A 15,822-nucleotide genomic window follows, 5' to 3' on the forward strand; every position below is an offset into this window, starting at 1 on the left:
CGTGGTTTACTGTTTATGACTCCAGGTGTCATAGGTGCAGTTTCCATCTTTCTGGGCTGAATGCACAAGGGTACCGGGGGATGAGTAAAACCGGAAGGTCCCTCAGTCACTCTTGGCCGCGTCATGTTCTCTGTGTAGAAAACGTGTCTGGGATGATAAAAGGCTGTTTTTCTGGGGGCAAGGCTGTCCCTATTGGTCAATGGGGTTGTGGGGTGTGACCTTACAGGGCTAGGCTCTAAGACCTCTTCCTATTGGGCCGCGGTGGTGTGGCAAGTTCGTAGAGGGGTCACATGACCCCACAGGGCCAATCCGGGCACGGCTTGGAAAAGGCCTGGCGGGCCATCTCTGCGCCCGTACCCGCTAGGGCTCTAAAACCAATTCCTATTGGTACATGGTGGTGTGACGAGTTCGTAGAGGGGTCACATGACCCCTCCGGGCCAATCCGGACGCGGCTTGGAAATGGCACTGCGGGCCATGTCTGCGCCTGTGCCCCCTAGGGCTCTAAAACCAATTCCTATGGGTCCAAGGTGGCATGGCAAGTTCGTAGAGGGGCCACATGACCCCCATCAGGTGACTCTGAGGGTCATATGACTGGGTCAGCTGATTGCATACGTGGGGCTTCCGGCTAGGGCGGGACTTCCCGTCTCAATGGGGGGCAGTGCAACTGGCACCTTCGAAAATGGGGCATGGTTTAGAATTTGATGCAAACCCCCCTCCTTTACTACTGAGAGCCCATGACCTCCCTAGGGAATTGGTTCCATTGTCGTATTGTCAGGAAGTTTGTCCTGATGTTCAGCCGGAATCTGGCTTCCTGGAGCTTGAGTCCATTCTTCCGTGTCCTGCACTCTGGGATGATCGAGAAGAGATCCTGGCCTTCCTCTCTGTGACAACCTTTCAAGTACTTGAAGAACGTTATCATATCTCCCCTCAGTCTTCTCTTCTCAAGGCTAAACGTTCACAGTTCTTTCAGTCTCTCTTCATAGGGCTTTGTTTCCAGTCCCCTGATCATCTTTGTTGCCCTCCTCTGAACCCTCTCCAGCTTGTATGCATGCTTCTTAAAGTAAGATGCCAAGAACTGGAGACAGTACTCAAGATGAGACCTAACCAGCACCGAGTAGAGGGGAACTAGTACTTCCTGGGATTTGGAAGCTATGCTTCTATTAATGCAGCCCAAAAGAGCATTTGCCTTTTTTGCAGCCACATCACATTGTTGGCTCATATTCAGCTTGTGATCAACAACAATTCCAAGATCCTTCTTGCTTGTAGTGTTGTTGAGCCACGTATCCCCCATCTTGTAACTGTGAATTTGGTTTCTTTTTCCTAGGTGCAGAACTTGGCATTTGTCCCTATTTAAATGTCATTCTGTTGTTTTCTGCCCAGCACTCTAGTCTATCAAGATCTAGTCTCTTGGAATGAGGTATCACCCTAAATCTCCCACTTAGGCCTGGGTGAATCATATTAAATCATGCAAGGGTAAATGTCTTCCTCTACTTGGAGATTCTCAACAGAAAACACTTCATAATTTTGTAGTGCCACCCATTTCTTGTATGATAGAATTATCCCTGACAATCACTGTTCATATTTTGTTTTCCTATATCTCAAGCACCACGATAGCAAGTTTGAGTTATGAATAATTAAGAAATGTCCATGGAAAAATTAAACAGTGAAATTAAAGAAATAGGGGGAAATCTTGACAAATAGAAAAAAGACAAGAGAAAGCTGGAGCCCTGGACATTTAAATATGACAAGTAATAGTGCAAGTAAAAAGTAAAGTGAACTGCAACGTGAAAACGTTAGTCCCTGGATGTTTAAATACAAAGACTTGGTCCAAAGAAGCAACAGACTGCACAGTAACCTTCAAGAAACACAAACGTCTCGATTCTGCACTCCAGAAAAGACCAGATTCCTTCATCTCCGCCATGATTGCAAAGGTTTGGCTTCTGCATATCGGCCTAGGGATGCTCTTCTTCACTGAAATCTCATCTCGGGACTGTAACCAACTTCACAGCAGGCTACAAAACTTCAACACTGGCAGCTTGGAACTTCTGAGCAGCAAAACGGGATCCACCATCCCTGTGCAATGCATAGATGATGTCGTGGACTTCTCTCCCACCGCCAGTGAAGAGCATCTCATGAAGTTTGGTGAATTCCAGGAAGAGAATGCCAAGGTGGCCATACATGAAATCTTCCAAGAGATACGTCACATCTTCAGCCAAAACCATACGGAAATGGCCTGGGATGAGAATTCCATAAGAGCTTTCCAGGCTGGGCTGGACCAGGAAATTGAGATGCTGGGACCATGCTTGAGCGCAGGGCGGTACAAGTACAATATCAGGCGGACAGTGAAAAGGTACTTCCAAGGGATCAACGACTTCCTGAAAGGAAGAAAGTACAGCCTGTGTGCCTGGAAGGTTGTCCAGATGAAGGTGGAGGATTGTTTTGTGTTGACTGACCGCCTCACCCAAAGGATTAACACCGAAGGTATTTCTTTCCTTTTAAAAGCAATCCTTTTTCAGGAATCGCACAATAAAAATGAGCCAATTTCACAGAAAACTATTCATGATATGCAAAGCATCCATGACTACTGGGAATTGTTAGTAGTGATATCCAACCTCCAGAATAGGTCAGATGTTTCTTCTCAACAGGACAAGATTCACTTCTAACTTTCATTGTAGGCAAAATGGGGTGTTGGGTCTACGGCCTGATCTTATTATGTCTGTGTAGGTAATTAAGTGTTTCTATTACTGTTGTTGTTGTTATTCCCCTCCTGCCCTCCCAGTGACACTCCCCATTGGGTAGGAGGTAGGGAAGTTGTCTGCAGGGCATCAGGGGTCTTTTGGCCTCATGCGTGAAGCTTGACTTCTCCTGAGCATGCCCAGCAGAATCCATTCACACAGGGATTCACAGGAATTCCAGTTTCCAGTGCCATCCAGTTACTGCATTGGTCTGAGAGGCACGGGAAGTCACATTTCCATGCAACACAGCTCAAAGGACGCTTCTCAGTGTCTCCAGGGACATTCAGGGTGAGGCCTATCCTCTGCTCTTTCCAGTTCACCCTCCCTCCTGCAAGTGCCACTTTTTTTTAAGGGGAGAGCTTCAAAGAGGAGGAGGATAATGTAAGCCACCTTGGGTTCCTTGCAAGAGGAAAAAAGGTGGGGTATAAACGCAATCAATCAGTCACTCAATCAAAAGAGTGGGGTGGGTGGAACCGAAGAGAGCTTCGGCTATTGGGCAGTATAGAAATGAAATAAATAAATAAATAAATAAATAAATAAATAAATAAATAAAACCTGACCTTTTCAAAGTGAAATTGTGGGCGGAGGAAGGGGAACTGAGTGGGAGGTTTACTTTCGTTGCAATCGTATGGCCTCTAGATGTTGTCTAGACAGCCATAGGCCTGTTTGGTTTATGGGAAGTGAGCCTGGAGCCAACACTCCAAGCTGGGTTCTGAGCAATGTGACTCCCCGACCCCTTCCCACCGCCTTGTAGGAGGTACTGCTCATCCCCGACTCTGTGCTTGTAAGAGAACCACAGAGCAACCAAGAGGGGGTCGTTCCAAGGGACAGGGAGGGGAGGGAACAGCGGAAGCACTGGTCCGATGCTTCCTATGCACCGTCTGGCCTCCTCCATCAACCCTGGCTCCAAGACGCCCTGGTTAGATGGCCCAAATCGGCCGTCTAGCCGCAAATGCAGGGCAGCCGGAGCACGGAGGAGAAGATCCCCTCCGAGCTCCGCCCACCCTCCATTGGATAGTTGGCGACCTCCGAGTTCGGAGGCAGAGACTATCCCTGCAGGATTGCGCCCTTAGGGTGAGTGACAGTCGTCTTCCACCAGACAGCTTGACTGAGAATCGGTATGTCATATTTTCTGTGGTTTGGGGTCATGGTGTCAGAACGCACTTGACAAGTTTCATTCGTTACTTCTAGGCAAACCTCAGTGGCAAACACAGATAAAAAGAAAGAGGTGGGCAGATTTCAGAACTACAGTGTGATCGTATGTTTCTCTTTTTACAAAGTCTCTCCGCAAAAGACTCCTAACAAAGTGAATTATTTGAAATCTTTTCTTTTGAATGTTTTGTAGTTCCATTTTCTGAATCCTCTGTAGAGAGAAGAAGGGAACCTCAAACGTGAACATTTTTGAGTTAAACATTGAAAGAATGAGTGAAAATGAACATGGAAAACCATTTCAAAATGAGTTGGTAATTTCCACTGCTTCCTTCCTTCTTTCCAGCTTAAACTGCCATCAGTGATGCAATGAAAACAGCTGAATGAAACTGCAAATTGAACACAGCCCCCAAATCATTAAGCTTTCATGTGATTTCTCCAGTGACACATTGCTAGAAAGCAAAATAGCTGCTGTTTCCTGTTCATCTCTTACTAAATTGTTTCACTTAGGCCTTCTTTACACATGGCTTTTATAGTGGACTCGTGATTGGTCACTCACGGTAGTTTGTGTGTCCATCACAAGATGTCGTGTAACTCCAGGGCCTCTCCTGTGCAGTATTTAATTTTAACAGTGTTCCAAGGACTTGTATATTTGAGCAATTCCACAGTATACCATAGCTATACCACAGCACCAGCTAGTGGCTGTGTATTGAAACATATAGAACTTGCAGAGAAAGGAAATCCTCCCCCCCCCCCCCAGCATATGTAAAGGAGCCATTCTTAATCCTGCAAAGAATCCCGAAGCAGGAACCCGGTAAAGCGCAGGATAATAGCCTGGTGTAGAGAAGCCCTTAGTTAAATGTCGTAAGAAGTGATTTGGAAAGATGCAATAATGGTACACTGAGGGATACAGTGAAGGCAGAGGACCCCAAGGGAAAAGAAAACGTCCTGGAAAGACCTACCGATTGGTTCAGTTGGAGGATTCTCCAATAGAGTTCCTCCACCTTCTGCAAGTCTTCTCAAGTATCCCTGGATGGATGAGTTGTGGGAAAAGGCTACACTGAAAAAGAGATTTCCCAAACCTGGGACCAAATTCGTATCCAGTTGCAAAAGTCTCCAACGGAGTGTGTCAGCACGGCACATCCCTGCAAGTGCTGCCATTTGCGCATGTCTAGCAATCAGAGAGGGCAGAAGTGCAAGCAGTTCCTTGGGGACGATGCTTCTTCTATGATTGTAAGGCACTATTATTTATATTGCGGGGTGTTTTTTTTGTTCATTCATTTACTTATTTATAACATTTGTAACTCCCTCCCCCCCAATTTAATTAAGATCTCAGGGCAGCGTCCAGATTATGAATTCTTGTTATCGGTATTTATGTTGCTGGTTAACCTGCATACATGTATTTGTTGATTTGCTGTATTTAATATTTATTTAGTAGTCAAAAATATTATCATTATCTCTCTATATTTGTAATTTAAGACACTCAGTGAAAACAACAAATGTCCTTCCTATTAAAAACTGCAACTGCAAAAAGGCAAGATGGCTAGTTTGGATGATTTGCATATTTGAACATTGTGCAGCAAGGGAGACATTCTAAACAAATCATCATTCCCAACCCCACAGTGGTGGCTGGTGACTCCAGTTCTGGCGGGGGCAGGAATTCCATTCTGGGTTGCGGTTACCACCAGGGAGAACGCTGGAGCTACTGTGCAAGGTGCTGAACCATATCCTGCAAATGGCGCCAGCACCTTGGATAGCACCTTCAGGACTTTGGTGGGGTACCCAGAATGGAATTACCGCCTCTCTGGAACTGGAGCCACCAGCCGCCAGTGCATCCTCACTCAACGTCACTCCCTTTCAGCCAAACCCTCTTCACAGGGTCGTTGTGAGAATAAAAGGGGACAAAGGGGACTAAACAGCAGAGAGATGCTGCTTCCTTCGTTCTGCTCTGCACCTCGGGCCTCTTCAGGGCTGGCAGCAAGGGTAGGCAAGCTGGGGCCCTGCCGAGGGTCCGCAGGCCAGCGGGGCCCATGGACAACAGCCCCCTGGACTTGCTCCTCCTCTTCCCATTTGCAACCTCCTTGTTCACCTGCCTCTTGCTCTGGGCCAGACAACAGAGGTGGTGAGACGAAGGAGCAGTAGATGCCACCGTGTGGCCACCTCCAACGACAGCCACAAAGCCCTCCTGTCACTGCCCTTTGAGCGAATTAGTCATAAAAAACACCTGGAAAACTGATAGGGCATCCGGTTCTCGTTCCTGAACCTGCTACTAATCAGCCACTCGGAGGACGGGAAGAGAAGGAAGGCGTTCCTCCTTGGCCCCACAAATCTTCTTCCTCCAGCACAGACCTTTGTGCTCTCTCTCTCTCTCTCTCTCTCTCCCTCCAGTCCTAGGCTCCAGATTCACTCTTTCCCTCCCCTCTTCCCCTTTGCCTTCCTATTTCCCCCTCCCTCCCAGCCCCGAGCCTCGCTGTTTCCCACCCTTCCACCCTTATCTCACTCACTTTCCTCCTCCAGCCCTGAGCCATGCTCTTTTTCTCTCCCTTCCCAGCTGCTTCTCTTGTTCTTCACACACACACTCACACACACACCACCTTCCCAAGCAGGGCTCCGAGGGCAGAGGAGGAGACGGGAGTGCCAGGTGGGGATCGGAGTGGCTGAGTCTGGGATTGAGGAAGAGAGAACTGTTCCTTTCCTTTGCGGCTGAGGCAAGGTGTGTCTGTGTGTGTGTGTGTGGATAAGATGAGCTGCGCGGCCCCATGTATGTCTACTCACAAGTAATTCCCACTGAATCCCATGTAAGTGTGCAAAGGATTGCAACCTTCAATTGGTATTTTGTTGTGCTTCTCTGGGGGCAAATATGTTATAGGCCCTAACTCCAGCCCTTACATTTCACTAGATTTGCATACAGTCATGGTGCAGTTCAATGAGCTGTGAAATCCAAAGCCTGAACCTAAGATGGGTGGGAGCTTTTAAAAAAGGAAATTCTCAAGGCACAATCACAAACAATTCCAACAAGAAGAAAAGGTGGAAGACAACAGAAGAAGCCAATGTGGCTTCACAAAAAGCTTAGGGATGACCTGAAAACAAAAAACGACACATATAGGAAGTGGAAAGAAGGCCAAGTAACAAAGGAAGAGTACAGGCAGGTAGCACAGAATTGCAGGGATGGCATCAGGAAGGCTAAAGCTGAGAATGAGCTGAGGTTAGCGAGGGATGCTAAAAGCAACAAAAAGGCTTTCTTCAGCTACATGCATAGTAAAAGACAGAGGAAATAAATGGTTGTTCAACTATTACATAAGGATGGCAAAACGATAACAGATGACAAAGAAAAGGCAGAAGTGCTCAATTCCTACTTTGGCTCAGTCTTCTCCCAAAAGAGGGTCTATGACCCCCCTGGCAAAGGCAAAGTGCAGGCTGAAGGGGCAGGATTGCAGCTTGAGATCGATAGGCATATGGTCAAGGAACACCTCATTACTTTGAATGAGTTCAAATCTCCAGGGCCAGATGAACTGCATCCTAGAGTAATAAAGGAATTGGCAGAAGAACTCTCAGAACCGCTGTCTATTCTCTTTGAGAAATCATGGAGGACGGGGGAAGTGCCAGATGACTGGAGGAGGGCTAATGTTGTCCCTATCTTCAAAAAGGGTAAAAAGGAGGAACCTGGGAACTACAGACCAGTCAGTCTGACATCAATCCCTGGGAAAATTCTGGAGCAGATGATAAAGCAATCCATCTGGAAGCACCTTGAAAACAATGCCGTGATTACTCGAAGCCAACATGGATTTGTCAAAAACAAGTCCTGCCAGACAAATCTGATCTCATTTTTTGATCAAGTCACCTCCCTTGTAGACCGTGGTAATGCTCTAGACAATATATACCTCGACTTCAGCAAAGCTTTCGACAAAGTGCCCCAAAGTACTTTCGACAAAGTTCAACATTTTTATGAATGACTTGAAGGAGGAGGTGCAGGGAATGCTGATCAAATTTGCAGATGACACAAAATTGGGAGGGATAGCTAATACTTTGGAAGACAGAAACAAAATTCAAAGTGATCTGGATGGACTGGAGCGCTGGGCAGAAAACCACAGAATGACATTTAATAGGGATAAATGCCAAGTTCTGCACCTAGGAAAAAGAAACCAAATTCACAGTTACAAGATGGGAGATACGTGGCTCAACAACACCACAAGCGAGAAGGATCTTGGAATTGTTGTCGATCACAAGCTGAATATGAGCCAACAATGTGATGTGGCTGCAAAAAAGGCAAATGCTCTTTTGGGCTGCATTAATAGAAGCATAGCTTCCAAATCCCAGGAAGTATTAGTTTCCCTCTACGCAGCACTGGTTAGGCCTCATCTGGAGTACTGTGTCCAGTTCTGGGCACCACACTTTAAGAAGGATGCAGACAAAGTGGAGAGGGTTCAGAGGAGGGCAACAAAGATGATCAGGGGACTGGAAACAAAGCCCTATGAAGAGAGACTGAAAGAACTGGGCATGTTTAGCCTTGAGAAGAGAAGACTGAGGGGAGATATGATAGCACTCTTCAAGTACTTGAAAGGTTGTCACAGAGAAGAAGGCCAGGATCTCTTCTTGATCATCCCAGAGTGCAGGACACAGAATAATGGGCTCAAGTTACAGGAAGCCAGATTCTGGCTGAACATCAGGAAAACCTTCCTGACTGTTAGAGCAATACGACAATGTAACCAATTACCTGGGGAGGTGGTGGGCTCTCCCACACTGGAGGCATTCAAGACAAGGCTGGACAGCCATCTGTCAGGGATGCTCTGACTTGGATTCCTGCATTGAGCAGGGGGTTGGACTCGATGGCCTTGTAGGCCCCTTCCAACCCTACTATTCTATGATTCTATGATAACCCTTCCTGTGCCATAAAGAAATTAATAAATAAATAAAATTTATTTTATTCTTAAGAGATTAAGAAATTTAAATAAATAAATAAACAAACAAACTCAATGAGTACTCAAAAAAGAATCTCTCTCTCTCTCTCTCTCTCTCTCTCAGCCTTTCTACTCATTCTACCTAAGGGCGCAATCCTATGAATATTTAGGCCCCAAAGAAGTCCTACAACTCCCAGCATCCCTCCAGCCAGCCATGCTGGCTAGGCCATGCTGGGAATTGTAGGACATTTTCTGTCTAAACATGCATAGGATTGTGCCATAAGGGGACGTATTTAATCTACCGTATGGATTTTTGTTTCAGCTAGGGATGTACGAAAGTCACTTATCTGTTCATGGATTATGTTTATTGTTAGGATGGTGGGCGTTCCGTCCGTCCCCCCGGAATCCTTCCCGGGGGGGGAGGCGCTCCGTTCCTCCCCCCCCAGAATTCCCCGAGGCCAGCTGTGCTCTGTGGCAGCTCCGCGGAGCAGCTGGCCAGGCCCGGCCCGGCCAGAACCGTCCACAGCCAGATTTCCGGCCGCAGAGGGCTCTGGGCAAAAAAAAAACAAAAAAACTCGTGTACACAAATGGCGGCGGCTATGGCCGCCACCATTTCTGTTCCTTATTTTTGCCCTCTTAATCTACGTAAATACTTACTTAGACTATGACGGCGAAAATCAAGGGGAACGCAAATAGCGTACCGGGTGCTATTTGCGTACCTTTTTGATTCCCATTTTAGCCTACGTAAATATTTATGTAGATTAAGAGGGCAAAAATAAGGAACGCAAATGGCGGCGGCCGTAGCCGCCACCATTTGCGTATGCGTTGGTTTTTTTTTTAACCCACCCAGCCATGATAGGCTATGTAAAGATTTATGTAGCCTATCACGTCGTGTGTGTTTTTTTTTTAACCTAGTCATGATAGACTACGTAAATCTTTACATAGCCTATCACATCTTTCTTTTTCTTTCTTTTTTTTTTTTTACCAGAGTGGAAAAGGTGGCGGCGGCAGCCAGTCAGAAGACCGGCCACCGCCGCCACCGCCGCCGCCGCTGCCGCCACCGCCGCCACCTGGAAGATCCGCCCCAGGTGAATCTCGTCCCGGGGGAGATCCACGGGGGGGCGGGGGGGTGGCAGGCCGTTCCACCACGGAGTTTGTGGGGCCAAATGCACTGGCATTCGGCCTCACCGTGATCCATGGCGGAATTCTCTGCAATCCCTAGTTTCAGCATTACAGAACTAAACAAAATTGCTTGTGGGAGATGAAGAGGTGGGCTAAAGAGAAATGCTTTACCTGTGGCGCTCCTGCACAGTTTGTACTTGGTATGAACACATGCTAATTTGTATGTATGGATGCAAATTGAGGCTGACCTTCAGTGAAAAAACACACGGTGGCAATTTCTCTCATGACTTACTTAGAGGTGCTGGGTGTCGCCAGAATTTTACTGGAAGTGAAAGAGCCCTGTAAGCAGGGGAGGTTGGTTTTCTACTTGCATTCTCTTGCGCTTGTCTGCCCTCTGCTGCGTGTCAATAGGAGGCACGGTATTCCTGTTCGAGCCATTACACGTCACCTGATCTTCCTGGGCTAGGAGGGAGCCATCTGCCTAACAAATGGCAGGACGGCTATGTTGAAAATGGTGAGGAAGTGGTAATAGTGCCACAAATTGGACTCATTTAAAAAAAGAGCCCTCCAAATGGCAAGCGATGCTAGTGAGAAAAGGAGTCCAAGATGGGTGGGAGCTTTTAAAAAAGGAAATTCTCAAGGCACAATCACAAACAATTCCAACAAGAAGAAAAGGTGGAAGACAACAGAAGAAGCCAATGTGGCTTCACAAAAAGCTTAGGGATGACCTGAAAACAAAAAAGGACATATATAGGAAGTGGAAAGAAGGCCAAGTAACAAAGGAAGAGTACAGGCAGATAGCACAGAATTGCAGGGATGGCATCAGGAAGGCTAAAGCTGAGAATGAGCTGAGGTTAGCAAGGGATGTTAAAAACAACAAAAAGTCTTTCTTCAGCTACGTGCATAGTAAAAGGCAGAGGAAAGAAATGGTGGTTCAGCTATTAAATAAGGATGGAAAAATGATAACAGATGACAAAGAAAAGGCAGAAGTGCTCAATTCCTACTTTGGCTCAGTCTTCTCCCAAAAGAGGGTCTATGACCCCCCTGGCAAAGGCAAAGTGCAGGCTGAAGGGGCAGGATTGCAGCTTGAGATCGATAGGCATATGGTCAAGGAACACCTCATTACTTTGAATGAGTTCAAATCTCCAGGGCCAGATGAACTGCATCCTAGAGTAATAAAGGAACTGGCAGAAGAACTCTCAGAATCACTGTCTATTCTCTTTGAGAAATCATGGAGGACGGGGGAAGTGCCAGATGACTGGAGGAGGGCTAATGTTGTCCCTATCTTCAAAAAGGGTAAAAAGGAGGAACCTGGGAACTACAGACCAGTCAGTCTGACATCAATCCCTGGGAAAATTCTGGAGCAGATGATAAAGCAATCCATCTGGAAGCACCTTGAAAACAATGCCGTGATTACTCGAAGCCAACATGGATTTGTCAAAAACAAGTCCTGCCAGACAAATCTGATCTCATTTTTTGATGAAGTAACCTCCCTTGTGGACCATGGGAATGCTGTAGACATCATATACCTCGACTTCAGCAAAGCTTTCGACAAAGTGCCCCATGATATCCTGATGAGCAAACTAGCTCAAAGTGGGCTAGATGAAACAACGATCCGGTGGATCCACAGTTGGCTATAGAATCGGACTCAAAGAGTGCTTATTAATGGGAACTTCTCAAACTGGGGAGAGGTAACGAGTGGGGTACCGCAGGGCTCAGTCCTGGGCCCAGTGCTCTTCAACATTTTTATTAATGACTTGGAGGAGGAGGTGCAGGGAATGCTGATCAAATTTGCAGATGACACAAAATTGGGAGGGATAGCTAATACTTTGGAAGACAGAAACAAAATTCAAAGTGATCTGGATAGACTGGAGCGCTGGGCTGAAAACAACAGAATGGCATTTAATAGGGACAAATGCCAAGTTCTGCACCTAGGAAAAAGAAACCAAATGCACAGTTACAAGATGGGGGATACGTGGCTCAACCACACTACGAGCGAGAAGGATCTTGGAATTGTTGTCGATCACAAGCTGAATATGAGCCAACAATGTGATGTGGCTGCAAAAAAGGCAAATGCTATTTTGGGCTGCATTCATAGAAGCATCGCTTCCAAATCCCAGGAAGTACTAGTTCCCCTCTACTCAGCACTGGTTAGGCCTCATCTGGAGTACTGTGTCCAGTTCTGGGCACCACACTTTAAGAAGGATGCAGACAAAGTGGAGAGGGTTCAGAGGAGGACAACAAAGATGATCAGGGGACTGGAAACAAAGCCCTATGAAGAGAGACTGAAAGAACTGGGCATGTTTAGCCTTGAGAAGAGAAGACTGAGGGGAGATATGATAGCACTCTTCAAGTACTTGAAAGGTTGTCACAGAGAAGAAGGCCAGGATCTCTTCTTGATCATCCCAGAGTGCAGGACATGGAATAATGGGCTCAAGTTACAGGAAGCCAGATTCCGGCTGAACATCAGGAAAAACTTCCTGAGTGTCAGAGCAATACGACAATGTAACCAATTACCTGGGGAGGTGGTGGGCTCTCCCACACTGGAGGCCTTCAAGACGAGGCTGGACAGCCATTTGTTGGGGATGCTCTGACTTGGATTCCTGCATTGAGCAGGGGGTTGGACTCGATGGCCTTGTAGGCCCCTTCCAACCCTACTATTCTATGATTCTATGAAATATCTATGAGTAATGCTTAAAAATTCAGAGAAGCTGTTCACTGGGGCTTAGGAACATATGTTTAAAGGGAAATATTTTATTTAACCCGTGTGTTTCCCTTTGTCTCGTGAAATCTGCAGGGGAAGCCATGTACCCCTTCAGTGTCAGGGAGAAGGACAGTGGCGGGGAGATTCAGAGCCTTCCCTGTTTGGCTGCCTTGATTTGGAATGCCCTCTTGACATTCCCGCCCAAGGTTGCCCCTTTCCCCCAACCTCCCCCTGAAACTGAGAACCAAACCCCTCAGGAAATGCCCGCGTTCACTTTGGGACAGCTGTCCTGCTGTCCCACAAGCTTCAGCCCTTGTTCTCTGCCTGGGTTCCAGGGAAAGGCAATATGCTCAATTGGTTCTCTCAGCCCACTACAGGAGAAGTAACAGGGAAAGAGATATAATGAGGGAGCGTAAAATCAAACAACACGTGGGAATTCTGATTTTTAAAACAAATAAAGGTTGACTTTAAACATGAACAGCTGTAAGTTATTATTCATCAAGGTCTGTTCCTAACTTCACAACCTATTCTACCTTCCTGAAATCCCACACACAAAACCCACTTCTGAGACGCTGCTTCTTCAGTCCCGAAAGGCTCTTTGACTGACTGACCAACGGTCAGCTCAGCCTTGATATAACCTCAGTATCCTCACACACATGCAAGCCGCTCCGTCTTTCACTCACTCTATGGCATACTGTCCCCTTCATGGATCACTGCCTTGTTGTGGCAAAGGGGCTTGCGTAACTCAGTGAAGCCATAAGCTGTGCCGTGCAGGGCCACCCAAGATGGACAGGTCATGGCAGAGAGTTCTGACAAAATGTGGTCCACTGGAGAAGGAAATGGCAACCCACTCCAGTATTCTTGCCAAGAAAACCCCATGGAACGTATCACAAGGCTAAAAGATATGACGCCGGAAGATGAGCCCCTCAGGTCGGAAGGTGTCCAATATGCTACTGGGGAAGAGCAGAGGGTATTTCCAAGTAGCACCAGAAAGAGTGAAGCGCCTGGGCCAAAGCCAAAAGGACACTCAGCTGTGGATGTGTCTGGTGGTGAAAAGAAAATCCGATGCTGTAAAGAACAGTATTGTTTTGGAACCTGGAATGTCAGATCAATGAATCAAGGTAATCTGGAGGTGGTCAAACATGAGATGGCAAGATTGAACATCGACATCTTGGGAATCAGTGAACTAAAATGGACAGGCATGGGCGAATTTAATTCAGGTGACCATCATATCTACTATTGTGGGCAAGAATCCCTTAGAAGAAATGGAGTAGCACTCATAGTCAACAAAAGGGTGGGAAAAGCAGTACTGGGGTACAATCTTAAAAATGATAGAATGATCTCAGTACGAATCCAAGGCAAACCATTCAACATCACAGTAATTCAAGTCTATGCCCCAACCACTGATGCCGAAGAAGCTGAGGTTGATCGGTTCTATGAAGACCTACAACACCTTCTAGAACTAACACCAAAAAAAGATGTCCTCTCCATCATAGGGGATTGGAATGCTAAAGTAGGAAGTCAAGAAATCACCGGGATAACAGGCAGGCATGGCCTTGGTGTACAAAACGAAGCAGGACAAAAGCTAATAGAGTTTTGCCAAGAGAACATGCTGATCATAGCAAACACTCTTTTCCAACAGCACAAGAGACGACTCTACACATGGACATCACCAGATGGTCAATATCGAAATCAGATTGATTATGTCCTTTGCACCCAAAGATGGAGAAGCTCCATACAGTCAGTAAAAACAAGACCTGGAGCTGACTGTGGCTCAGATCATGAGCTGCTTCTTGCAAAATTTCGGCTTAAATTGAAGAACGTAGGGAAAACCACTAAACCATTCAGGTATGACCTAACTCATATCCCTTATGAATATACAGTGGAGGTGAGGAATAGATTTCAGGGATTAGACCTGATAGACAGAGTGCCTGAGGAACTATGGACGGAGGTCCGTAACATTGTTCAGGAGGCAGCAACTCAATCCATCCCAAAGAAAAAGAAATGCAAGAAAGCCAAGTGGCTGTCTGATGAGGCTTTACAAGTAGCTCACGAAAGAAGGGCAGCGAAAAGCAAGGGAGAAAGGGGAAGATATACCCAACTGAATGCAGAGTTCCAGAGAATAGCAAGGAGAGACAAGAAGGCCTTCTTAAATGAACAATGCAAAGAAATCGAGGAAAACAACAGAATGGGAAAGACTAGAGATCTCTTCAAGAAAATTGGAGATCTCAAGGGAACGTTTTGTGCAAAGACGGGCATGATAAAGGACAAAGAAGGCAGGGACCTAACAGAAGCAGATGAGATTAAGAAGAGGTGGCAAGAATACACAGAAGAACTATATAGGAAAGATCTGAATGTCCCTGATAGCCATGATAGTGCGGTCACTGAACTTGAGCCGGACATCCTCGAGAGTGAAGGCAAGTGGGCCTTAGGAAGCATTAGTAACAACAAAGCTAGCGGAGATGACAGTATTCCAGCTGAGCTATTTAAAATCCTAAAAGATGATGCTGTTAAAGTGCTGCATTCAATATGCCAACAAATCTGGAACACTCAACAGTGGCCACAAGACTGGAAAAGGTCAGTTTACATTCCAATTCCAAAGAAGGGCAACGCCAAAGAGTGTTCAAACTACTGCACAATTGCGCTCATTTCACATGCCAGCAAGGTGATGCTCAAAATCCTACAAGCTAGGCTTCAGCAGTATGCGAACTGAGAACTACCGGAAGTACAAGCTGGGTTTCGAAGAGGCAGAGGAACTAGAGATCAAATCGCCAACATTCGCTGGATCATGGAGAAAGCAAGAGAATTCCAGAAAAACTTCTCTTTCTGCTTCATTGACTACGCTAATGCCTTTGATTGTGTGGATCACAACAAACTGTGGCAAATTCTGAAAGTGATGGGAGTACCAGACCACCTTACCTGTCTCCTGAGAAACCTGTACGAGGGTCAAGAAGCAACAGTCAGAGCCAGACATGGAACAACCGAGTGGTTCAAAATTGGGAAAGGAGTACGACAAGGCTGCATATTGTCACCCTGCTTATTTAACTTATATGCAGAGTACATCATGAGAAATGCCGGGTTGGATGAATCAGAGGTCAGAATTAAGATTGCTGGGAGAATTATCAACAACCTCCGATATGCAGATGATACCACCCTAATGGCAGAAAGCGAAGAGGATCTCAAGAGCCTCTTGTTGAGGGTGAAAGAGGAGAGT

General features: G+C 46.4%; 1 protein-coding gene across 1 annotated transcript; it reads left to right on the top strand.

Annotated features, from left to right (window-relative positions):
• Positions 1 to 1,919: 1,919 nt before the first annotated feature.
• Positions 1,920 to 10,370, top strand: LOC146352648 (interferon beta-like). Its single transcript, XM_084829670.1, has 3 exons — positions 1,920 to 2,481; positions 3,754 to 3,853; positions 10,316 to 10,370. Exons 1-3 carry the CDS (start codon positions 1,920 to 1,922, stop codon positions 10,368 to 10,370), a joined length of 717 nt encoding a protein of 238 aa, XP_084685796.1.
• The last annotated feature ends 5,452 nt before the right edge of the window (positions 10,371 to 15,822 follow it).

The sequence above is a fragment of the Heloderma suspectum genome, chromosome 2 (assembly GCF_057233095.1).
Source record: "Heloderma suspectum isolate Gila_16-S chromosome 2, 16-S_ref, whole genome shotgun sequence".
Taxonomy (NCBI): domain Eukaryota; kingdom Metazoa; phylum Chordata; class Lepidosauria; order Squamata; family Helodermatidae; genus Heloderma; species Heloderma suspectum.

Bases quoted from the DNA above. Each gene is read 5' to 3' on its own strand.
- LOC146352648 (XM_084829670.1), top strand. From the start codon at position 1,920: ATGATTGCAAAGGTTTGGCTTCTGCATATCGGCCTAGGGATGCTCTTC. The intron at 2,482-3,753 runs GTATTTCTTTCC...TCCATTGGATAG, and splicing joins CCAAAGGATTAACACCGAAG to TTGGCGACCTCCGAGTTCGG. The intron at 3,854-10,315 runs GTATGTCATATT...GCGTGTCAATAG, and splicing joins GACAGCTTGACTGAGAATCG to GAGGCACGGTATTCCTGTTC.